General features: G+C 35.0%; 1 protein-coding gene across 3 annotated transcripts; it reads left to right on the top strand.

Moving 5' to 3' along the window:
- LOC126822666 (TPR repeat-containing protein DDB_G0287407) lies at positions 1-24,722 on the top strand. 3 transcript variants are annotated; one of them, XR_008788145.1, is made up of 16 exons: positions 1-171; positions 1,773-2,250; positions 4,228-4,442; positions 5,930-6,107; positions 6,958-7,072; positions 8,243-8,475; positions 9,470-9,631; positions 10,089-10,317; positions 11,989-12,200; positions 12,873-13,019; positions 13,863-14,224; positions 15,450-15,712; positions 15,930-16,125; positions 19,453-19,535; positions 20,965-21,148; positions 22,170-24,722. XR_008788145.1 is itself a non-coding variant. In XM_050551658.2 (16 exons), exons 2-16 carry the CDS (start codon positions 1,816-1,818, stop codon positions 22,493-22,495), a joined length of 3,291 nt encoding a protein of 1,096 aa, XP_050407615.1. In that variant the 5' UTR covers positions 13-171; positions 1,773-1,815; the 3' UTR covers positions 22,496-24,722. The 3 variants fall into 3 exon arrangements, 2 of the variants coding, with proteins under 2 accessions (XP_055957078.1, XP_050407615.1); XM_050551658.2 differs by having other exon boundaries at positions 13-171; positions 15,450-15,663; XM_056101103.1 differs by lacking the exons at positions 15,930-16,125; positions 19,453-19,535; positions 20,965-21,148; positions 22,170-24,722 and having other exon boundaries at positions 15,450-15,795.
- The last annotated feature ends 415 nt before the right edge of the window (positions 24,723-25,137 follow it).

The following is a 25,137-nucleotide window of genomic DNA, read 5'->3' on the forward strand; positions in this document are numbered from 1 at the left end:
TTTACCATGGCAACCGGTTGTATCGTAATGGCGTCGATTGAACAGATGAGTGCACACGATCAAAAGTTACCAAGTAGTGTAGAGTGTATATCAATATTGATTGATATTCAGTCAGTCGATCCATTCGATTTACGCCACAGTGATTGACGTATGTGTGTACATCTTTTACAGGTAAGACGAGTTTATATATTTCAACCATTTATCTTCCCCTGTCTCCACAACCTCACTGATCCGTACTTGGCACCATGGCTTGGTGATCACTACTTACGTTTTTTTAGTAACGATGGCCGATTGGTTAGCACGTGCGAGTTGTATCATATAAGCTGTTTCATTGAGTTAACTGGCGTGGTTTCGATCCTCCGGTTTCCTCCCACTGCTAAAGAACCCAGCGATCTTGTTTGATCCGACTCCCTTTTCTATTTCCATCACTTTTACACCTAAATGACCTAGTTTGTGTCGAGTGGACGATAAACCCCATCTCTCTCTCTCTCTCTCTCTCTCTCTCTCTGCTAGCCCCTATCAGAGAGAGAGAGAGAGAGAGAGAGAGAGAGAGAGAATGGCGTTTAACGTCCACTCAACACAAACATGGTTTAATTTTATTTCAATAATTCACTTGCGTGTATGGGTCTTTAGCAGTAGGAGGAAACCGGAGGTCCCGTAGAAAACCCACGAGATTGGACAGGCGACCCTACTCCTTGTCACGTACAACCGAGGATTCGAAACCACACCAGTTGACTCAATGACAGGCCGTATGATACATCACGCACGTGCTAACCATTCGGTCATCCATCACCCCTAGCCTCTATCAGACATGGTCACTAGAGTTGACTACGAGATCCGATTAATTGCATAATTTATAACTAGGTTGGTATATATAGGCCTATAAATTAATTAATTTAAAAATATGAATATGTCATGGTCTATATCTCAAAGCATCTTATTCAGCAGGTTAATAAGTATAATTTATAACCCAGACCCCCCCCCCCCCCCCCACACACACACACACCCTGAGATGAGTTATATTATTGCAAGTGAAGTGACCATCTGAGTTGCTGTAAGTAAGAACAAATCTGTTGCTATATAATAAAAATATTGTCTGCCTTAGATAATGAATGAATACAATTAATTTACACAATTAGAGAAGAAAGTGTTAAATCTATTTGTCTTGATATTGATTAATCAATCATTGTGGTAGTTGACATATTAATCCATTTATTAGTTAATCTTCTTTAATTACTATCATACAGTGTTCTTGTTTTAATACTGCTGCAGGATGGGGGGTCTGACAAGGACAGCTGTCTAGTCGTTCGGATGGGACAAAAAAACAAGGTCCCGTGTACACATTGACGTGTACGTTAAAGATCCCTTGACAGTTGAAATTTGATATAAGAGTAGACCATAGTGACTCATAGCACACTGTATGGTGTATGCCAGTCTTCATTTAAATAGCCCACTTCAGAGCAGAACAGTAGGACATTAAACCCCATTTCATTTCATTTAATACTGCTAATATCATGGCTCCCCCGTGTCATATCTTCAATCATTAATTAGTATCAATACTTACTTATTTAAATCTCTGCAATCTGGTGGTCTAGCTAGAGAGTTGATAATAGGCTTGTCATGTTAATAAATGTGTAATTAATAACATTTGAAATGAGATAAAAGACCTGCAATAAGCAGATTTAGCTCTTATATAATGTAACTTTAATCTTTAATTTGTGTTCTCACATTGTTTATGTCACAGTAAAAGTTTTAATCTTTCTATCTTATAGTGGGATATAGAGGTAAACATGGTGGGTATTGGACTGTGTCTAGATGTATAGAAGTTACAGATCAACAAACAGTAGTAGTAGTAGCAGTAGTAATTTAGTCGAAAGTAACAACCAATCCACCTGTCAATCATCTGTTTCAATGGGTAGTGGATCGTCAAAGAACACAGACGGTAAGATAAAATCAGCTTCGAAGCGGTCCTCTCCATCGCAAGATAGTTCTGGCAATTCTAAACCAATTTCAAGTGAGTCCACAGCACAACCTGATAGTAACAGCACCTCCAAAAACCTCAAGACACTTCAAGATAACATTATGTCGGAAAAAATTCAGGGATCTACCCCAAGGGCTGTGAAATGGCTGGACATGAATATCAACAATCTAATGAAGGATATGAACATAAGTGATGACGGGCAACAATGGTGGAAGGCTGTAGATAAACTCATTGATAAAAACCCACCAAAAATAATTCCAGACACACAGGTAAGTCACCTCATTAAACCATGGGCCTGACAATCGTGACTAAAATAAAATTACCCCTGTCTCGCAATCACCAGTATTAAAGCGGAAATTGCAAATTTTCTAAGAAAGTCAAAACGTAATTATTTCTATGTCTTTTGCTCAATAGGTTGTCAACTCACAATTATACAATCATAGGTGTCATTCTCACACTTAAAACGCATTTACACAGGAAATAATAACACAATTACCTCCCAATTACCTCCCTTGTTTTCTATTCTCCACCATGGAGTAGCTTTTTTCAAACGTTTGAAAATGAAGAGGAAAATTATATTTTTGCCAATTTCTCAGCTGGCAATAGTGAATTATAGGATTAATAGGATTATTCTTTAACAAGGTAGGACTGTTTATGGATACCATCTATTTTCAGGCTTTATTTTAATAAATTTTAAAAATATAACTTAAAAATTTGCAATTTCCGTATTAAGTTCTTTAAATGGTATTTAGTAACTGGATAGAGTAACAACAAAACACATACTTTAAAACAGCTACTAGTGTATTTAAGGCAACGTTTCGTAGAGTATTCTCTCAACGTTATCAAGCTAATACAGAGTAGGCCATATGACTGCTGTCGGGGAAAACTTTCCCTCATAGCACACTGTATGGCGTATGCCTGTCTTCATTAGCCCAGTATAGGAGCAGAACAGGAGGACGTTAAACACCTGTTTCTCGAAATTTTAACTAAAGATAAAATCCAATTTTAGTAGATACTTCAATTTTTATTGGCTAAGCACTAAAATCAATATAATATTATTCAATCAAATCAATAACATTTTGATTTTATCTTAGTTGAAATTTCGTGAAACAGGCCCCTGTTCATTTTCATAACTGGATTGGCACAATTTTGTAATCGAAGCCATAGTTTAAAAGTAAGAAATATATTATTAATGAAATGGGGTTTGACGTCCTACTTGTCTCCTCTGACAGGGGCTAATGAAGAGGGGAAATATATATCACTTTAATGTAGAGGGAGTTAGCTAGGTGCACGTTAGATCACAAGGTCTGTCATTGAATCAAATGTCGTGATTTTAATTCCCAGCTTGTACATGACAAGGATCAGGGGATTTCGCAAGGTCCTCCGATTTCCTCTCACTACTAAAGACTCTTATGTGTAAGTTTGAGCGAAGTATTGAAATAAAATTGAACCAATGATGTTTGTCCCGAAATGACTTAGTTTATGTCAAATGGAAATTAAACCCCATTTCTATCTCGCTCTCACCTGCATAACAAATTGACTGGCGTGTATAAAAATAGCACCATAATGACAACTCTATTGTCTAAGAGATATATTAAAAGAGGCAGTGTAAAATCAACCAAACCCAGTATAAACTTCAAATGGCTAACCCAGTCTGAAGTTAGATATGATTAAGATAAGAATTTGTTGTTTTAAACACTAAATTTTAAATTTTATTTTGTTATGTTTGGGCATAAAAAAAGATTTTGTTTGTCAGCGTAATATACACTTAAAGATACATTATGGGAGATTAGATAAAGAGCTGGCAGTTATCACTATAAAAATTAAAAACTAGATAATGTAAAGGGAATTTGCTGAAAATTTCATTAAAATTGATCCACTTTGAACCAAGAATTTACTGATTGAATTTTCGGCCTAGCCTCGATAATCAATACTAAAGTCGGTACGATAAAAAACATAGTCTCGATTATCCACTTCATGATTAAATCATAACTGAAAGTTGAGCAGCAAATCGGATCCTAATCCAGTAAATAGCTCAGGCTAGTGATGACATCAAGAGTTGATTATGGTCTGGATAAGTTAATTAATGTCTAATTAATAATTTAGATAACATTTCAGGCCTAAAGTAAGACCTGTAATAGACAGATTTAGCTCTTGTATGTATGTTTAAATGACTGATTTGATAATTTGTTATCTTGAACTCTATAATAAACTTTTTTTTTGACATGTTGATATATTTTTTTCAGCGTAAAATGTGGAAAACTGTACGTTTATTTATCAGTAGTACGTTTAAAGATATGAACAATGAACGTGAATATTTGGTGAAGATTATTATTCCCGTTTTACGTCAGTGGTGTGAAGAACGTAAAATACGACTCATCGAGTGTGATTTACGCTGGGGAGTTCCAAAAGATGCAGATACAAGAGAAACTCTGATGGCCTGTTTATCGGAGATTGACAGGTATGTTTGTTACGCATGGTTTCGATGTCGCCTGTCCAACCTTGGTTTTCTATCTGGTTTCCTGCCCCTGCTAAAGACCCCCTACCCCCATGTTCATGCAAGTGATTGTAATAAAATTGAATTATGTTAAATGTTAAACTCTCGCTCTCTCTCTCTCTCTCTCTCTCTCTCTCTCTCTCTCATTACAACTTTACAACTATATGTAGATGGAACGAACCTTAGGTCCATCTAAATTGAAACAGTACAGTTAAATCCTTGATATGGTGGAATGGTCACAGCACAGGGGGCAAGATTTCGTATTGACACCTCAGTGGAGATATTATCTGGCAATAAGTAAGCTCCCCTCCCCATCCCCCCTGCCCCACCTCCCTGGTTTTGTTGTTAAAATGATTTATATTTCTATAGCTAACCATAGAATCATCATGTTTAATTTCCATTTCCCTGGTCAACTCATATTTTGTGCCGTAGTCATATGAGAGAGAGTAATGGGGTTTAACGTCCACTCGACATAAACTAGGTCATTTCGGGACTAACGTATGGTTTAATTTTATTTCAATAATTCGCTTGGAAGGAAACCGGAGGACCCAGAGAAAACCCAAGAGGTTGGACAGGCGACACTACTCCATGTCATGTACAACTGGGGAATCGAAACCACGCCAGTTGACAAATGACAGACTTTATGATACAGCGTGCACACATGCTAACCATTCGGCCATCCAAATGGAATAGAACAAAAGCTGGATATCATACAGTCTACGCGATTCAGTCAAAGTTGATCTTCCTTAATATATGATCTCACTAACAATCTGGTCAAATCTTAAGGGAGTGGAGGCCATAAAAATAAAACAAACATCCAATCTGCAGTTTAATCAAACTGATTGGAAGCTAATGGAATTTTACCTGAAATCAAATTTCTTATCTCATGACATAAAAAAAAAACGAGAATTTGTGTACAAATTGGTGTGCACTTTAAAGAACTCTAGACGGTTGAAATTTAAAATGAGAATAGACAGTAGCACGATGAATGGTGTATTCTCGTCTTCATTAGTCCAGTTGGTGCAGAAAAGTAGGACACTAAACCTCATTTCATTTCATTTGGTGACCAAGTTAAAGATCCCTTGGCAGTTGGAATTCAATACAAGTAGGCTGGGCAAAGTTTCCCTCATTGCACCGTGAATGGCGTATACTCAACTTTATTAGACCAGTTGGTACGACACTAAACCCCATTTTATTTGATTTGTTATTGTTAGTAGAACTGCTATCCCAGCAAATATTTCCCTCATAGCTCACTGCATGATGTCCATCTTCTTTAGCTGGATGTTAAACCCCATTTCATTTATTTTATCTGGCAAGAAGAGTCCTTAGTGCTCATGTGTGGGCAAAACTTCCTTTATGGTAAATTACATGGTGTAAGCTTGTCTTTATTATCCCAATCTGTGTAGAAAAGAACAACATTAAACCCCGTTTTATTTTTTATCCAATACCAGGTGTCGAGAAGAGAACGAGTTTCCGTATTTTTTATGTATGTTATCTGAGAGATATGGATATGTATGTGATCCAGCAGAAGTTCCAGAAGATATTAAAGTCCGATATAACTGGTTACCAGGGATGTCCGTGACAGCGTTAGAGATATTTACAGGTGCATATTGGGATAGAAATCCACACGTAAGTGTATATTCAGTATTCTATTTAATTTGATTGTTTCAGCACGGTTACATGTTCTTTATGGTGTAAAATGTTGTAGAAAAAGTCACCATAATGTCACTGTTGTCGGACATATTGTCACATGACGTCCATGTATTTCATACCAAAATATTTTAAATATACATTATGGAAGATTAGTTAAAGAGCTGACAGTTCTCACTATAATAGTTAAAAACTAAATAATGTAAAGGCAATTTGCTGAAAATTTCATTTAAATTGATCCACTATGAACCAAGATTTTAGCGATTGAAGTTTTGGCCTAGCCTCGATCATCATTACTAAAGTCTCGATTATCCATTTCATGATTAAATCATGAATGAAAGTTGGGCACCAAATCGGATCCTAATCCAGTAAATATCACAGACTAGCGTTGACATCGAGAGTTGATTATGGTCTTGATAAGTTAATGAATGTCTAATTAATAATTTAGATCACATTTCAGGCCTATGCTCTTGCATAATGTATGTTTAAATATTTGACATTTAATTTGGTATCTGATGGTCATCGAATTGTGTATTGACAAGCTACCCAAGATTGTCAAAGTGTCCTGTATATTTGTCAGGCCTCAATTCAAGACTTGTTGTTTATACTAACTTTTTCTGTGCAGAAAAGTAGGACATTAAACCCCATTTCATTTCATGTATAACTACTATTTTGTTTTGCAGGCATTATACTACGAGATCCAGGTTTTTCATGTTTTTATGTTATATTTATGTTTTTATGTTATATTTATGTTGTTATATTTATGTTTTTATGTTATATTTATGTTTTTACATGATCAACGTTTTTATGTTATATTTATGATTTGCAGGCACTGTACATGTTACGCGATCCAGTTTTTTTATCAAACGTCAAGGATAAAAATATTTTGAAAGGTTATCAGGAAACGAAACCAGAATCCATTGAATCGTTGCAAATTCTTAAAGGTAAATATTTATTTACATTTTTCACACCTTTAGATTTACAATATAAAATATATAAATTTTATAGCTTGCAATAATAAAAGAACTTTTTGCTTTTAAATCAACAAATACAATGCTAATAAATTGTTTAAAAAAAAACTATATTGGAGTGTATGTGTTGTTGAAATAAAAAAATGTATTTTTTCTCTGTCACTGTTCAGGGAGTGTTCAAAGGCCCGTTAGACCATAAGGTCTGTCATTGTGTCAAGTGCTGTCGTTTCGATTCCCTGTTTGTACATTACAAGGAGGAGCTTTGTCTATCCCACCTCAGCGATTTTCTTCACGTCCTCCTGTTTTCTCCCACAGCTAAAGACCCCTACGTGGAAGCAAATTATTGTCAAACCTAATAAAGTAGCGTGCACGTGTTAAACTATTATGCAACCTAAACCCCTACACTATAAGGAGTGGTTTCCCCTTGTCAGTGTGCAGGACAGATGCCTGGCAAGGATAGCTGTCTAGTCATTTGGATGGGATGAAAAACCAAGGTTCTGTGTATACACTGGCGTGCATGTTAAAGATCCGTTGGCAGTTCGAATTTGATATAAGAGAAGGCCGTAATGCCGCTGTCCGGGCAAAATTTCCCTCATAGCACACTGTATGACGTATGCTCGTCTTCATTTGTCCAGTATAGGAGTAGAACAGTAGGATGTCAAACCCCATTTCATTTCGTTTTATAAGGAGTAACATCATGGTTTCACAGGTATCCTTTAGCCGTGAAAAGGGCCTATTTTGTTGTGATTGGATGTTAAAACCCACTCTTCTCTCTACCATATTTACTAAGAAAGTTAAAACATTATTATTTCTATGTCTTTTGCTCAATAAGTTGTCAACTCGCTATTATACGATCATAGGTATCATTCACACACTTAAAAATCATTCACACCGGTAATAATAAATTACCTCCTTTGTTTTTTGTATTCCCCCCATGGAATAGCTATCTTCAAACTTTGAATTTGAAGTTGAAAATGATATTTTTGCCAATTTCTCAACTGGCAATAGTGAATTATAGGATTAATAGGATTATTCTTTAACAAGGTACGACTGTTTATAGATACCATCTATTTTAAGGCTTTATTTTAATACATTTTAAAAAAATAACATAAAAATATGAAATTATCGCTTTAAATATTTTAGGTAAATTACGAGAACATTATAGGGATAATATAAAGGAGTATAAATGTGAATTAGCTGAGGAGAAAGATGAACAACTCATTTTAACGGGATTTAAAACATTCGGTGAAGATATCATCAAACATTTTAAAGCGTCCATTGAGAATCAGTATCCAGCTACATCACTGGGAGAAGAAATGACGGACATTGAAATACAGAAAGGACAACAGTTGGATTTCCTCTTACAAAGATCGCACGTAAGTTGTGGAATTTCCAGAAGCTAATAACAGGCATATCCATGTAAAGTTTTTCTCCGTATCTTGTGGGGTGGAGCATGGTAATTGAGAAGTAGGTCACTGGCCAAGTCATGTGGATGGGACAAAAACTTAGATCCTTTTAGATCCTTCATTGTATATTGTATACATTTGTATTCATGTATAAGATTCATTGGCAGTTGGAATTTCAAGTAGGCGGAAACAATTGTGCGAGGAAAATAAATTATCCTCATCAGGGCTGGATTAACCATTGAGCAAAAAAGCATTTGCTTAGGGCATCATAGGGCAAATTAAATATGTAATCTAAAAATTAATTAAGACTTTTCATTGAGCTTTTCATTTTTTGTCTCCTTTGTTACTGTTGCTTGCTTTGTCTCAATTAACAAAGAGGCCAAAATCTATTAAGTGCTTAGGATCTCTATTAGTCTTAATCTAACCCAGTGGTTCTCAACCTTTTTCTGCCAACGGCACACCTTAGAACACATAAAAAAAATAGCGGCACACCTGGCTAAATATAGATGAAAAATATTTGAATTTTTCAAAATAAAAATATGGTAAGTCAGACGTCATACAACCGTAGACACAGACAAGCCATAGACTCAAACTAAATAAAAGAAAACACAGCTATATGAAGTTACCAGTAGACATCAGTGAATACTCAATTGGGATCACATGGTTTTTTGCATTTTCTTAAGTGTGCTGTCCAAAATGTCGCGGCACACTGGTTGAGAATCACTGATCTAACCCAAATCCTCATCAAATTGCACACATAACTGTGCAAATGATAATTGGCGCAAGGAAATATTAATCATAAAGGAAAAACAATAAAAATGTTTTGTTTTTGTTCAAAATGGGTTGTTTTGGGTAAATCTATGGACCCTTTTAAATGCTATACTTCATAAGAGGTAGTGCATGTGACACATCCCAGAGTTTTGAAGGCTTTGTGTTAATAAAATGGATATCATGTTTATTATAGTTTTTAGTTGGAAGAGATGAAGCTCTGTCCACCATGACAGATTATATAAACCAAGATTGTAATAAATCAGACTTGCTAGTACTGGTTGGTTATCCTGGAGCAGGTAAAAGCTCGTTAATGGCTTACTCAGCTAAACAACTACTCACAAATAAAACTAATAAGGTATGTAATTGTAAACTGAAATATTTGTTAAAGTCCCAGCATGCCACGGGGTTGGCCGTATAGTCTCACGCATGCGGAATAGATCATGAGGTCTGTTGTTGAGGGGGGTTTGATAGCTGAATGGTTAGCACGTGCGCACTGTATCATAAAGTCTGTCATTAAAGTCAACTGCTGTGTTTTTCGATTCCCTAGTTGTACGTGATAAGGAGTAGGGACGTCTGTGTAACCTCGTGGGTTTCCCCCGAGTCCTCCGGTTTCCTCCCACTGCTAAAGACCCCTAAATGCAAGCGAATTGTTGAAATAAAATTGAACCATATGAGTCCCGAAATGACCTAGTTTGTGTCGTTTGGATGTTAAACCCATACACAATCGAACTGAATATGTTATTCTCAAAATGAACTTGTTTATGTTGATTTATGCATTGTATGTTTTTTTATTTTATGTTGTTTTTGTTCAGGTATTTTATCATTTTGTTGGTGCGACCCCTGATTCAACTGACCCTTACAGTATATTGACAAGATTCTACAAGGAATGTATGCCAGAAGATGACAACATGCCCCCAGATCTAGACTCCATGTTGCGCTATGCACAAACCATGTTTCAAAAAGCCGGCGAACTAGCGAAACAAGAAGGTTACGAACGATTGGTTATTTATTTTGATGCCTTGAATCAAATGGATGAAGACGGTAAATAATTTTTGTACACCCTGTTGGTTGGTCCGTCGCCAACAATTGGCTTTAGAATGCGATATAGGCTGTTCGTTTGTCCGTTCGCCAACAATTGGCTTGCAAATACGATATAGGCTACAGTTTTTAGCAGACATTCTTCAAATTTGGTTTAAAGCTTTGGGATCATCAGAGGACGAACCCTAGATATTTTTATAAAGGCCTTTTACTGTAACAATTTCTATCTAAGAAAACAAAATCAAAATACCAACACCAGGTAATGTCCTGGCTTTGATAACATTAAATTGAATCTGATTTAGAATAGGCCCATCAATAGATTTTCAAGGAAAACAAAATGGTCACAGGCTTCTTGCGTATCAAGCAGCATAGACCAAATCAACATATCTTTATTTGACCTTAAATAAGAATAAAGGGGATTATCTTCTTTGATTTTCCAGGGTGGTTTCTCACCATAAAAATAACTTACCATTAGGCTGACCTTAAAAATATCTTTGTTTCACCAAACCCGACCCACAATCGAGGAGAAGGGTCGGTAGGTCGGTTTTTTTTTCAGATTTTTTTTTAAAGTCAGAGAAATCAATACAGAAAACTTATTAGCTGTATACTACAGATTCATTAATTTTGTTTAATGAATTTGGGGTCTGACGTAAAAAGTACGGGTGGAAACATTCGTCTTCTTTATTGGCAAACAAATCAATGACATCGGGATTTTTCGTGATGCCCGACTCGCACACGATTAGCCACGAACTTGAAGTGTGAAACTCCTTCAACACGTTTTTAACGATAGTGCGCGTTGTGCTTTCATTTTTCTCGAAAACGGATATTGAAAATATCGTCGTCATGTTTAAAACTACGCACCACAGACATAGAGGCAGAATTATTTCGTGGGAATGGACGTGTATTCGTCTGCAACCATTTTGTTGAGAAGCGACACCTATGACGCTTTCGTCTTGATCAACCAGTTTCAATAATGAATCAAACCATAGCCATAGTATAGGGAAATAACTCTCATGATATATTTCAGGTTGACACACAAAATAAAATAAAAAGATCGTGGAAAAGTGCAATAAAATAATTTAAGTCGGGGGTGGTTTTAGTTAGTCGGTCGCGTTAGGCGAAACAAAGATATTTTTAAGGTCAGCCTTATTTTGGCCTAAAATAAAAGGGGTCTAGCTCCTTTGAAATTATAATTAAAAGAAAGTGAAATAATGCTTCCTTCATGTCCTGTGGAAAATCTGATATTTATCTTTAAACATACATTATGCAAGAGATAAATCTGTCTATTGCAGGTCTTTTTTAAGGCCTGAAATGTTATCTAAATTATTAATTAGACATTAATTAACTTATCCAGACCATAATCAACTCTCGATGGCATTGGATACTTAAGTTTTTAACTAGATTAGAATGGTTTGCCATTTCAGAATTCAATTTAGAAATTAGAAAGCGAGGATAAGTCTTGAATATACAAGTGCCCCGGTTACCACAATGCAAACATCTTGTCAAAACTACAAATAGTGATAACTTGGATCAGAATGAAGTAATTTGACTGAAATATTGAATATTTTTATTTTACATTATCTATTTTTGAGCTATTATAGCAAGAAAGGTCAGTTCTTTATCTAAATCTTACATAATGTATTTTTAATTTACAATGTTATAAATTTATTTCAGGAGAAACATCTCGTCTCACATGGCTACCATCTGTATTGACACCAGAACTAAGAATTATAGTCAGTACGCTGGAAGGAGATTGTCTTAATGCGTTGAGATCACGAGATATAAAAACTAAAGAAGTTCCTGTCGAACCACTTAATATTGAAATACGTAAAGATATTGTCAGTAAGATATTAGCGGAATATAACAAACTGCTGGATCAAGAACAAGTAAGTTACCCCTTTAACAAAACTCCAAGAATGAACATCCCCCAAAAATGAACATCCCCAAAAAATGAACATCCCCCAAAAAATGAACATCCCCCCCCCCAAAAAAAAATGAACATCCCCCCCCCCCCCCAAGAATGAACATCCCTAAAAAACAAATTCCCCCCCCCCCCCAAGAACAAGCGTCCCTCCAATAATGCCCCCCCCCCCCACACACACACCCAAATAACGAACATCCCTCCCAAAAACGACCCCCCCCCTCCAAAGAATGAACATCTTTCCCAGAGGACATAAGAAGGAGATTTTGAATTTTTCAGAAATCAATATATTGTCCTTATTGGGTGAGACAATTCTTTAGCAAAACTTTGTAAATTATGTTTTGAAAACCTTCCGTGATAGTGTCTAGTAATAAGGGCGAAGGTCATATCGACAAATATTCGTATTCATTATTTAAATGCTTTTCGAATGTTTGATTCTATTGAAATGATCAAAACCTGCATCCCCACCCACATTCAGATCAGTGGATGATACAATTAATTTCCATACCACAAGCTTCATCAATACCTTACCTTAAACATTTGTTGGCAGATGCACTACTGATTGTATCTCTCCCATCATCAGATGGTAAAATTAATTCCCAGACCACAATAACTTTCTTAAATATATTGTCTCCAGATGCAACTGCTGATTGATAAAGATGACGCTGGTCGTCCACTGTGGTTGAGTTTGGCCTGTGAAGAATTACGAGTAACAGGAGATTTCCGTGGATTAACGGAGAAAATACAGAATTTACCTGGAGATTTATCAGGATTAACGCAAATTGTAAGTTTCTATAAACATATCATCGTTAAATATGTTACTGAATATAACCGCAGTCGACAATCTATAAACACGCCATCGGTAAATATGATACTGAATATAAATACAGCTGACAATCGGCAAATTATATGTATCTGTAAACACAAAGAGAGAGGGAAATGGGATTTAACTTCTATTCGACAGAAACTAGGTCATTTCGGCACTAACACATGGTTCAATTTATGTCAAAGATTAGCTTGTGCGTAGGGGTCTTTAGCAGTGGGATTAAACAGGAGAACCCAGAGAAAACCCACGAGGTTGGACAGGCGACCCTACTGATTGTCCCGTACAACCGGGGATCGAAACCATGTGAGTTGACTCAACGATAACCCCCATTTTATTCAATTTGAAAGATCTTGCAGTGTTGAAGACATCGCTAGCACATTCTTGAAATAAGGGGCTAAGTCAGAGGGACACAATGACAAGCTTTGTGTTATGGTTTTGAGTTTTTGTGTCCACTCGCAAATGGCAAAAAATCACGCTGTTTCAATGTGATTTTCAACATTATCATCATAAATCATAATGCTTAACTAGTGTCAAACATATACCATGGGTCAGATATGCTACAAAATGACTCTAAATAGCATGTTCCACAATATTACCAGGTCACACTGGGTCGGACTGCCACCCCACCCCCTCCCCCGCACACATATATAAATATTGTTTTTTGGGGACCCGGACGGGATCTTGTTCCTCATGCAAAACTATGAATCACCACGTCTTGCAACATGACACCGATTTTAAATATCTTCTCGATAAATGATAACGTATCGTCTGAAGAATAAAAATTTAAATAAATTATTTCAGATCTTGGAGAGAGTGGTTAAATTCTATGGTGAAGAGTTGGTTGAAGCCTCTCTATGCTTACTCGAGTCTTCACGATTTGGATTGATGGAATCAGAGTTGTTAGAGTTATTGGCCCTTGCTCCAATCACTTATAGCAAAAACACAAAAACTGATAACGTAGAAAACGGAAAGATTCTCATGGCGCAGTGGGCTTTTGTTTATCTTGGACTCAAACCATTTCTACGACCTTTCGGAGGGTCAGGTGAAGGTCGTTTAGATTTTTATCATAGGTCAACAAGTAAAGTCATTCGTCAGGTATATTTAGAAGATTCCTCCGTTAAAAAATGGTGGCACCAGAGATTAGCAGATTATTTCCAGAGATGGTAAGAAAACCTTGGATAATTACCTGTTGCCACAAGGGGTGATTGGCTCAATGGTTAGCCCGTGCGCTCTGTGTCATATGATCTGTCACTGAACCAACTCGCGTGGTTTCGATTCCCCGATTTAGGTGACAAGGAGTAGGGTCGTCTGTCCAACCTTGTGGGTTTTCTCCGGGTCCTACGCATAAGACGTTAAACCCCATTACTCTCTGTCTCTTTCTCCATGGCCAAGAAAAACATCTTGATTTTTCCAAGTTAGGCATTCACTTGTTAGGTGTCAGATGGATGTGTAAAGTGCGCAGTATATATTTGTTGGGATGATATGGAGGATTGGGGTCCACATACTGATATCATTTATATAGCACTAAATATCAAAACTTGAAGGTTTAACGTCCAATTCTGCCGAAGGTGATATCGCAGACAAGATTTATTTTTTATTTTTATTATCTTAGCGCATGCGCAGGGGTCTTTTCTGTGGGAGGAAACCGGAGTAAACCCACAAGGTTGAGAAGGCGCCCCTATCTCCAAGCCACACCAGGGAGGGAACAAAACCACAGCCGCAAGTCACATGTGACCAGTCAGCTAGTGGTCGAAGCACAGCACTCTAGACCACTAGGCCATCCCAACCCCCATCCCAAGGTTTTTTTTTCTTGTATTTCATGCACCAACGCAGAAATAAAAGTAGCACATTGGGATGGTTGGGTAAACATATTTTATTTATATAATGATGGTGGTGGGGGAAAGTTATTTATTTAGAGAAGGTAGACACAGAGATACTATAAAATAATATAATGTATGAATGAAGTTGGTGGTGGAAAGGTTATTTATTTAGAGAAGATAGACACAGAGATACTATAAAATAATATAATGTATGAATGAAGTTGGTGGTGGAAAGTTATTTATTTAGAGAAGGTAGACACAGAGATACTATAAAATAATATAATGTATGAATGAAGTTGGTGGTGGAAAGGTTATTTATTAAGAGAAGGTAGACACAGAGATACTATAAAATAATATAATGTATGAATGAAGTTGGTGGTGGAAAGTTATTTATTTAAGGGAAGGTAGACACAGAGATACTATAAAATAATATAATGTATGAATGAAGTTGGTGGTGGAAAGTTATTTATTTAAGGGAAGGTAGACACAGAGAGAGACTATAAAAGTATTAATGATGTTAGTGGGGGAAATTTATTTTGATCGATCTTGTTCTTTTCATAATTACTAGTACTGACAGTGTACGCAAGGCTGAAGAATTACCATTTCAACTTTATCAACTGGATGACAAAGAAAACTTGATGAAGTGTCTTGTTTCTCCAGACGTGTTTTTACACCTGTGCGAAGAAAAGTCGAAACAGGTTCTAATGAAGTTTTGGCTGTGGGCAGATAACTATGAAGGAGCTGCCAAACGTTATATACAATTTTTGGATGATTTCTGTGAGGTGATTTATATTCTATTGTAATTCCAATGGAATATCATCTTGTATTCAGGTGTTAAACCACATTTTATTTACATTTTCTGATCTTTATTTTTCTGACAATATATATTTTTTCATGGCGTAAACCAAACTAAAATGTACCCAAATTAATTTTTTAACATTTAATTGAAAAAATGAATCAAAATACTGGCTTAGATTCATATCTTATTTACACTGTATATAAATCCCTCAAATGATGATTTATAATTATAATTTATTTACTTTTACAGAAAAAAGAAGAAACTAACCCATATGTTATCAATTTGAAAGCTAAGATTGCCTGGTTTCTGGTAGATATTGGAGAATATGATACAGCTACGGAATTATTAAAACCATTTGTTACTGATTTAGAGACAAACTTTGGTCCGAAATCTGAATATCTGTGTGAACCATTATACGCTTTATTAACTCTGTATTATAGAGCAGGTGAGTTTAACATATTCTAATTCTACTAGACACCCCAACACCAGTGGGGAGGCTTGATGAACTTAAGATCATAAGGTCTGTGATTGAGTCAAGTGTTGTGGTGTCGATCTATCTACAGGCACCCCAACACCATCTCCTATTTAAACTAAGAGGGGGGTGGGTGGCTGCATTAGCTTCAGATCATAAGGTCTGTCACATAGTCAAGTGACAAGGTTTCAATCCCTTGCTTGTATGTAACAAGGGGTAGGGTCACCTGAACAACCTCTCGGAGGTTGAGTGATTTACTGGTTTAACGAGAGAGAGAGAGATGGGGTTAAACGTCCACTCGACACAAACTAGGTCGCTTGCGCATAGGGGTCTTTAGCAGTGGGAGGAAACCGGAGGACCCTGAGAAAACCCACGAGGTTGGACAGGCGACCATACTCCTTGTCACTTACAACCGGGGATTCGAAACCACGCCAGTCGACTCAATGACAGACTTTATGATACAGCGCACGCACGCTAACCATTCAGCTTGAAATCAGAAGGTCTGCCATTGAGTCAAGTAGCATGGTTTCGATTCCCTGCTTGTATAAAGTTTGGGTTTAAAGTATGTTTATGTTATTTCTAGGTTTAAAGTATGTTTATGTTATTTCTAGGTTTAAAGCATGTTTATGTTCTCTCTAGGTTTAAAGTATGTTTATGTTATCTCTAGGTTTAATTAGAGTATGTTTATGTATGTTTATGTTCTCTCTAGGTTTAAAGTATGTTTATGTTATTTCTAGGTTTAAAGTATGTTTATGTTATCTCTAGGTTTAATTAAAGTATGTTTATGTTATTTCTAGGTTTTAAGTATGTTTATGTTATTTCTAGGTTTAAAGTATGTTTATGTTATTTCTAGGTTTAAAGTATGTTTATGTTATCTCTAGGTTTAATTAAAGTATGTTTATGTTATTTCTAGGTTTAAAGTATGTTTATGTTATTTCTAGGTTTAAAGCATGTTTATGTTCTCTCTAGGTTTAAAGTATGTTTATGTTATCTCTAGGTTTAATTAGAGTATGTTTATGTATGTTTATGTTCTCTCTAGGTTTAAAGTATGTTTATGTTATTTCTAGGTTTAAAGTATGTTTATGTTATCTCTAGGTTTAATTAAAGTATGTTTATGTTATTTCTAGGTTTTAAGTATGTTTATGTTATTTCTAGGTTTAAAGTATGTTTATGTTATTTCTAGGTTTAAAGTATGTTTATGTTATTTCTAGGTTTTAAGTATGTTTATGTTATTTCTAGGTTTAAAGTATGTTTATGTTATCTCTAGGTTTAATTAAAGTATGTTTATGTTATTTCTAGGTTTTAAGTATGTTTATGTTATTTCTAGGTTTAAAGTATGTTTATGTTATTTCTAGGTTTAAAGTATGTTTATGTTATCTCTAGGTTTAATTAGAGTATGTTTATGTATGTTTATGTTCTCTCTAGGTTTAAAGTATGTTTATGTTATTTCTAGGTTTAAAGCATGTTTATGTTATATCTAGGTTTAAAGTATGTTTATGTTATTTCTAGGTTTAAAGTATGTTTATGTTATCTCTAGGTTTAATTAGAGTATGTTTATGTATGTTTATGTTATTTCTAGGTTTAAAGTATGTTTATGTTATTTCTAGGTTTAATGTATGTCTATGTTCTCTCTAGGTTTAAAGTATGTTTATGTTATTTCTAGGTTTAAAGTATGTTTATGTTGTATTTAGGTTTAAAATATGTTTATGTTATTTCTAGGTTTAAAGTATGTTTATGTTGTATTTAGGTTTAAAATATGTTTATGTTATTTCTAGGTTTAAAGCATGTTTATGTTATTTCTAGGTTTAAAGTATGTTTATGTTATTTCTAGGTTTAATGTATGTCTATGTTCTCTCTAGGTTTAAAGTATGTTTATGTTATTTCTAGGTTTAAAGTATGTTTATGTTGTATTTAGGTTTAAAGTATGTTTATGTTATATCTAGGTTTAAAGTATGTTTATGTTATCTCTAGGTTTAAAGCATGTTTATGTTATTTCTAGGTTTAAAGTATGTTTATGTTATTTCTAGGTTTAAAGTATGTTTATGTTATCTCTAGGTTTAAAGCATGTTTATGTTATTTCTAGGTTTAAAGTATGTTTATGTTATCTCTAGGTTTAAAGCATGTTTATGTTATTTCTAGGTTTAAAGTATGTTTATGTTATTTCTAGGTTTAAAGTATGTTTATGTTATTTCTAGGTTTAAAGTATGTCTATGTTATATCTAGGTTTAAAGTATGTCTATGTTATATCTAGGTTTATGTTATCTCTAGGTTTAAAGTATGTTTATGTTATGTCTATGTTATCCCTAGGTTTAAAGTATGTTTATGTTATATCTAGGTTTAAAGTATGTTTATGTTATTTCTAGGTTTAATGTATGTCTATGTTCTCTCTAGGTTTAAAGTATGTTTATGTTATTTCTAGGTTTAAAGTATGTTTATGTTGTATTTAGGTTTAAAGTATGTTTATGTTATATCTAGGTTTAAAGTATGTTTATGTTATTTCTAGGTTTAAAGTATGCTTATGTTATTTCTAGGTTTAAAGTATGTTTATGTTCTCTCTAGGTTTAAAGTATGTTTATGTTCTCTCTAGGTTTAAAGTATGTTTATGTTATTTCTAGGTTTAAAGTATGTTTATGTTATTTCTAGGTTTAAAGTATGTTTATGTTATCTCTAGGTTTAAAGCATGTTTATGTTATTTCTAGGTTTGTTTAAAGTATGTCTATGTTATATCTAGGTTTAATTAAAGTATGTTTATCTTATATCTAGGTTTAAAGTATGTTTATGTTATTTCTAGGTTTAAAATATGTTTATGTTATCTCTAGGTTTAAAGTATGTTTATGTTATATCTAGGTTTAAAGTATGTTTATGTTATTTCTAGGTTTAATTAAAGTATGTTTATGTTATATCTAGGTTTAAAGTATGTCTATGTTATCTCGAGGTTTAATGTATGTCTATGTTCTCTCTAGGTTTAAAGTATGTTTATGTTATTTCTAGGTTTAAAGTATGTCTATGTTATATCTAGGTTTAAAGTATGTTTATGTTATTTCTAGGTTTTTTAGTATTATTATGTTATATCTAGGTTTAAAGTATGTTTATGTTATGTCTAGGTTTAAAGTATGTTTATGTTATTTCTAGGTTTAAAGTATGTTTATGTTATCTCTAGGTTTAAAGTATGGTTATGTTATGTCTAGGTTTAAAGTATGATTATGTTATTTCTAGGTTTTAAGTATGATTATGTTATTTCTAGGTTTTAAAGATGTTTATGTTATTTCTATGTGTAAAGTATGTTTATGTTATTTGTAGCTTTAAAGTATGTTTATGGAAGTAGTGATGGATATCAGAGAAACTGCCAGTTTGGTACAAAATGTGGTAAACATTGTGTAATGGTAAGTTGATTTCCACGGTGTCAATCTAAAATCTGAATGAGTCCCATATTGGTTAGCCGAATGTGTAGGTCTGTCATTGAGACAAATTTGTGTCAAGTGGACATTAAACACTGAGGATGTTCGAATCCATTTAGATTTCGCTCATACGATGTTCTAGAGAGTTGATTATAAAGCTTGTCAAGTGAGTCAAGTGAATAAATGTCTAATTAACAGTCAAGACCTGCATTAGGCAGATTTACCTCGTCCATAATACATTTTTTATTAAAGATACATTATTGAAGATTAGATAAAGAGCTGGCAGTTCTCATATATAATAGTTAAAAACTAGATACTGTAAAGGGAATTTGCTGAAAATTTCAGTCAAATTGATCCACTCTGAACTGAGATTTTAGTGATTGAATTTTCGGACTAGCCTCGACCATCATTACTGAAGTCGTACGATAAAAAACATAGTCTTAATTAGTCGAGCAGCACATCGGAACCAAATCCAATAAACATCGTAGGCTAACGATGACATAGAGAGTTGATTATGGTCTCAATAAGTTAATTAATGTCTAATAATTTATATAAAATTTCAAGCCTACCTGCAACAGGCAGATTTAGCTCTTGCATAATAACCATAAGATTAAATTATTAACCTGTTAACTACTAGGGCGTTATATAACATCCTGGACAACTGCCACTCACCGTGTGTAGGACGTAATATAACGCTTTGGTGGTATTTTCCCCAACCTATTCTTCGAACATATGATCGCAGCATGTGTTGGATGTTATATTACGCCTGGTCGAACAAATCTAATTGAAGGGAGACAACTCTATTTACCGTTAGTTTTAATATGGTTTCAGACCACTATCATTTGTATTCAGGAATAAAAAGGTCCAAAAATGACGTTTTTCGTCCAATTAATTACACAATAGGGGGTAGTTAACGTTTTAAAAACTACACAGTTACGGATTAAATGGTGACAATGTTTTAAACAATTTATTTCTCGGGCCATCAAATGGTTTAGGGAGTTGATTATAGCTCTTGCATTATGCATCTTTAGCTATTTCACAATGCATCTTTAGGTATTTGATGTAAATTATGATTACTCTTCAATTTATTAGGGGATAGATGGCCGAATGGTTAGCACTCGCGCGCTGTATCATTTAAGTCTGTCATTGATTCAGCTGGCGGGGTTTCGATTCCCCGGTTGTACTTGTCAAGGAGTAGGGTCGCCTGTCCAACCTCGTGGGTTTTCTCCGGGTCCTCCAGTTTCCTCCCACTGCTAAGGACCCCTACGCACAAGCAAATTATTGAAATAAAATTGAACCATGTGTTAGTCCCAAAATGACCTAGTTTGTGTCCAGTGAACGTTAAACCCTATTTCTCGATCTCTCTTTGCAATTTATTGATTTATGCTATGTTATTTTTTCTTTTCTTTCTCAGGTATTTGAGGCAAATTATGATCAATTTGATAATAAACTTGGTGAGGTTTATGCTCTGGCTGGTTATTTTGACTCCAAATATTTAGAAAAAGCTCAAACTATATTTGATAAAAATAATAATAAAGGAGGATTGGCTCAAGTTTATTACATGTTGGGAGAGAAAAACCAGTATCATTCGGATATCAGTAAGTAGGAGAAATGTATTCTAACACGGTTGGGGAGAAATAGGAGTGGGGGCCGGATTTGCCTACTTGTGGGCCCTAGGCCAAACTGATCACAAACACATATCAGTCGACTCAAGAGGGTAAATTAAGTTGATCATGTGACTTGTACAAAATGGCAAATCAACAGTGGAAGCAGCCTTTTTGAGATCAAGTGATATCAATGATGATTCCAATTGGCTTATAAAAATGGTTTGCTCGACAAGATGCACTGGATTTGCCGGCAAATCGATCACCAATCGGGCGATAAAATAAGCTTGTCTGCCCTAGGCTTTACGTTGGTTGTCTACTACACTAGTTGACCGACATTTTAAGTTCTAAATCGACGATTTTAGACGAAAACACTAAGTATACTTCTAAATCCGTTTTTGTTTCGTTGATTATAGTTATGAATTTCGTTTCTGATGCAACCTTCCACTATAACCGGTCAGATCTTCATGAAGTGCAGGCCATCGATAGTATAAAAAAAAACGAAACGAAATATAGATCTGTATTTAATCAGATTGCATGTATTTGATAAAAAAAATGTTGGTGAGGTTTATTCCCTGGCTGGTTACTGTGATTCTAAATGGTTAATATCCTTAAAGATACGTTAAGGGAGATTAGATAAAGGGCTGGCAGTTCTCACTATAATAGTTAAAAACTAGATAATGTAAAGGGAAATTGCTGAAAATTACAGTCAAATTGATCCACTCTAAACCAAGAATTTAGGGCATAGCCTCATCATCATTACTAAAGTCGGTACAATAAAATACAGTCTCGATTATCCATTTCTTGATTTAATCATGAATGAGCGTAGAGAAGCAGATCAGATCCTAATCAAATAAATATCACAGGCAAGTGATGACATTGAGAGTAGATTATGGTCTGGATAAGTTAATTAATGTTTAATTAATAATTTATACAACATTTCAGACCTATAGAAAGACCTGCAATAGACAGATTTAGCTCTTGTATAATGTATGTTTAACTATTTATTTTTCAGACGTTCCAAGAAACATATTCGAGAAATCTTTAAATCTGTGTTTGTCGTCATTCGGAAAACTTCATATTCATACGGCTCGTTGTTATCAACTTTCCGGACAAATGATGTGGAACAGATGGACGCACAACCACGATAATAATCTACTCAACGAAAGCCTGGGAAATTATATAAACGAAGTGGAGATTTTATCCGAACTTATTGGACCACATCATCCGAATGTTGTGCGCTCACGAGAAGATGTCATAATAATTCTTGAGAACCTTGGTCGACCAGCAGAAGCAAACAAATACAGAGAACAACAGCCTGAATTCAACGAATCTCTGTAAAAATTGGGTGTGACGAAATTACAATACTATGTGTTGTTATTTTATTTTATTAGTTGTTACATGGGGGTTGGCAGCCGAATGGTCCAAGTTGTGCATGGGGATGGCCGAATGGTTAATACGTATGTGCTGTATCATAAGGTCTGGCGTGGTTTCGATTCCTTGGTTGTACGTGACAAGGAGTAGGGTCACCTGTCCAACCCCATAGGTTTTCAGCAGGCCCTCTGGTTTCCTTCCACTGCTAAAGAACCTACGCGCAAGCAGATTATTGAAATAAAATTGAACCATATGTTAGTCCCGAAATGACCTAGTTTGTGTCAAGTGGACGTTAAACCCCATTTCTCTCTCTCTCTGTACCACGTATCAGGTCATGTACATGTATCATATATTAGGGATGTACCTTTTGTTTTCAACATTTCAGTACTCTTACAGGTATCTTTATCGAAAAATGTCTTAGTTTATTATAACGTATCATTGATTGATAAAGATACCTGTAAAAGTATTGAAACATTGCATGTAATAAAGATGTATTCTGCTCCGACTGGGCTAATGATGATGAGCATACGGCATACAATGTGCTAGGAGGGAAATTTTGCCTGGGCAGTGGCAGTTGGGCCTACCTACTCTTATATCAAATTCCAACTGGGAAGGGATCTTTTGCATACACACCAATGTATACACAGGACCTCGGGTTTTCGTACCATCCAAACGCTGTCCTGGACAGGCCCTCCGTCTTTCACCACTGACAAGGGGAAACCATCCTGATGAACTTTCTCGGCCAATGCAGGTATCAAACATGTGTTATTATGAATACAATTTTGTAAGCTATTTATATTTTAACACAAATTATCACTTAATATTGTTGTTATAGATGTATTTTATTGAATAATCAAATATGTCGTTTGTCTGTCTGTCTGTTCGGGGTTGGCGGCTACACTAGGTCTGCCCCGAGTCTGAAATTTGGGGTATAGGGGTAGCTCGGACCGGGGAGTAACATAGGCCAGGTGGCGTTAGTCTACCACTTCCGGTTTCGGAGTTATGACCCCCGAGCGAAGCCGGGTATCCTGCTAGTTATTATATAAATTTAAAGGAAATCAAATTGCAATGAACTGTGATTCTCAACTCAGATTTATTTTTTTTCATTTATTATACATATTTTTACTTTTACTTTCAAAGGACACAACCATTTCTCTAATTGATTGAAATTAACTTGTATGATAAAGATACATTATGTAAGATTTAGATAAAGAGCTAGCCATTCTTGCTCTAATAGTTCGAAAATAGATAATGTAAAATGAATATATTGAAAATTAATATTTTAGCTTCTTGTTTTTTTAGGAAAACTATTTTAAAAACAACAAAAAATACATGTTTGCTCTTCTTAAAACGGGGGGGTTGGATGGCCGAATGGTTAGCACGTGCATGCTGTATCATAAAGTCTGTCATTGAGTCAACTGACGTGGTTTCGAATCCCCGGTTGTACGTGACAAGGAGTAGGGTCCTCCGGTTTCCTCCCACTGCTAAAGACCCCTACGCGCAAGCAAATTATTGCAATAAAATTAAACCATATGTTAGTCCCGAAATGACCTAGTTTGTGTCGAGCGGACTTTAAACCCCATTTCTCTCTCTCTCTTCTTAAAACATTTTCATGTCGACGTCGTATATTGTCGTTTCTGTCCATTCACTATTTGTTTGTGGACACTCTACAGGTCACAAATGTTATCTGATTTTGATGAAACTTAAAATATATGTTTGTATCCCAATTGAGTGGCTATTTATTGATCAAGGCTCGGAAGAATGAAAAACTAAAGATGATTTGAGGTGAAATTTCATCGTAGTTTGGATCAAATGTGCCTAATTCTATTAGAGATCTCAGGAATTAAAAGTGCTTTACTCAGGAATTTACAAGGTGTTTTTTCTACAAAAATTATACTCATTAACTGTGGAATACAGGTGACATTTCTATGGAATACAATTACTGTTCATTACTGACAATATTTCGACTAGTCTTCTCTTTATTCAATTATTAATTAGACATTAATTAACTTATCTAATTAATAATTTAGATAACATTTTAGGCCTAAAGAAAGACCTGCAATAGGCAGATTTAGCTCTTGTAGTCTTGTATAATGTAGGTTTTAACTATTGTTGATATATGTAGATGATCATGTAACATCATATAACACTTATATCATATCATCTAGCTGTATCTGTGATGTAATTAAAACAGTTATATTTTATATGTGTTTTGTTTGCATATTTTTATACGCCCACATTTTTACGTGAACATATATTGTCGTCACCCCTGTCCGCCCACAATTTGTTTGTGGACAATCTACAGGTCACAATTTTTATCCAATTTTGATGGAACTTAAAAAATGTCTTTATATTCCAAAAATCTCCGTGGCTTTTGATATTCGCACATTTCAGACCATAACTTTCTGGATTATACAAAAAATCATTTTTGTTTTTAGCTTGTTCTCTATCCATCTCTTGCAAAATTCTGTCTGGCAGCTGCTGGTTAAATATGTTGTCAAGAGTCCAGTTAATTATTCGTCTCCATCCTCTCATTGTCTAGTTGGACAACTACTTGCTTGACAAAAACTTGTTTACAAAAGTAGCACGATGCCCACAAGAATTTCGCC

The sequence above is a fragment of the Patella vulgata genome, chromosome 5 (genome assembly GCF_932274485.2).
Source record: "Patella vulgata chromosome 5, xgPatVulg1.2, whole genome shotgun sequence".
In the NCBI taxonomy this organism is placed as follows: Eukaryota; Metazoa; Mollusca; class Gastropoda; family Patellidae; genus Patella; species Patella vulgata.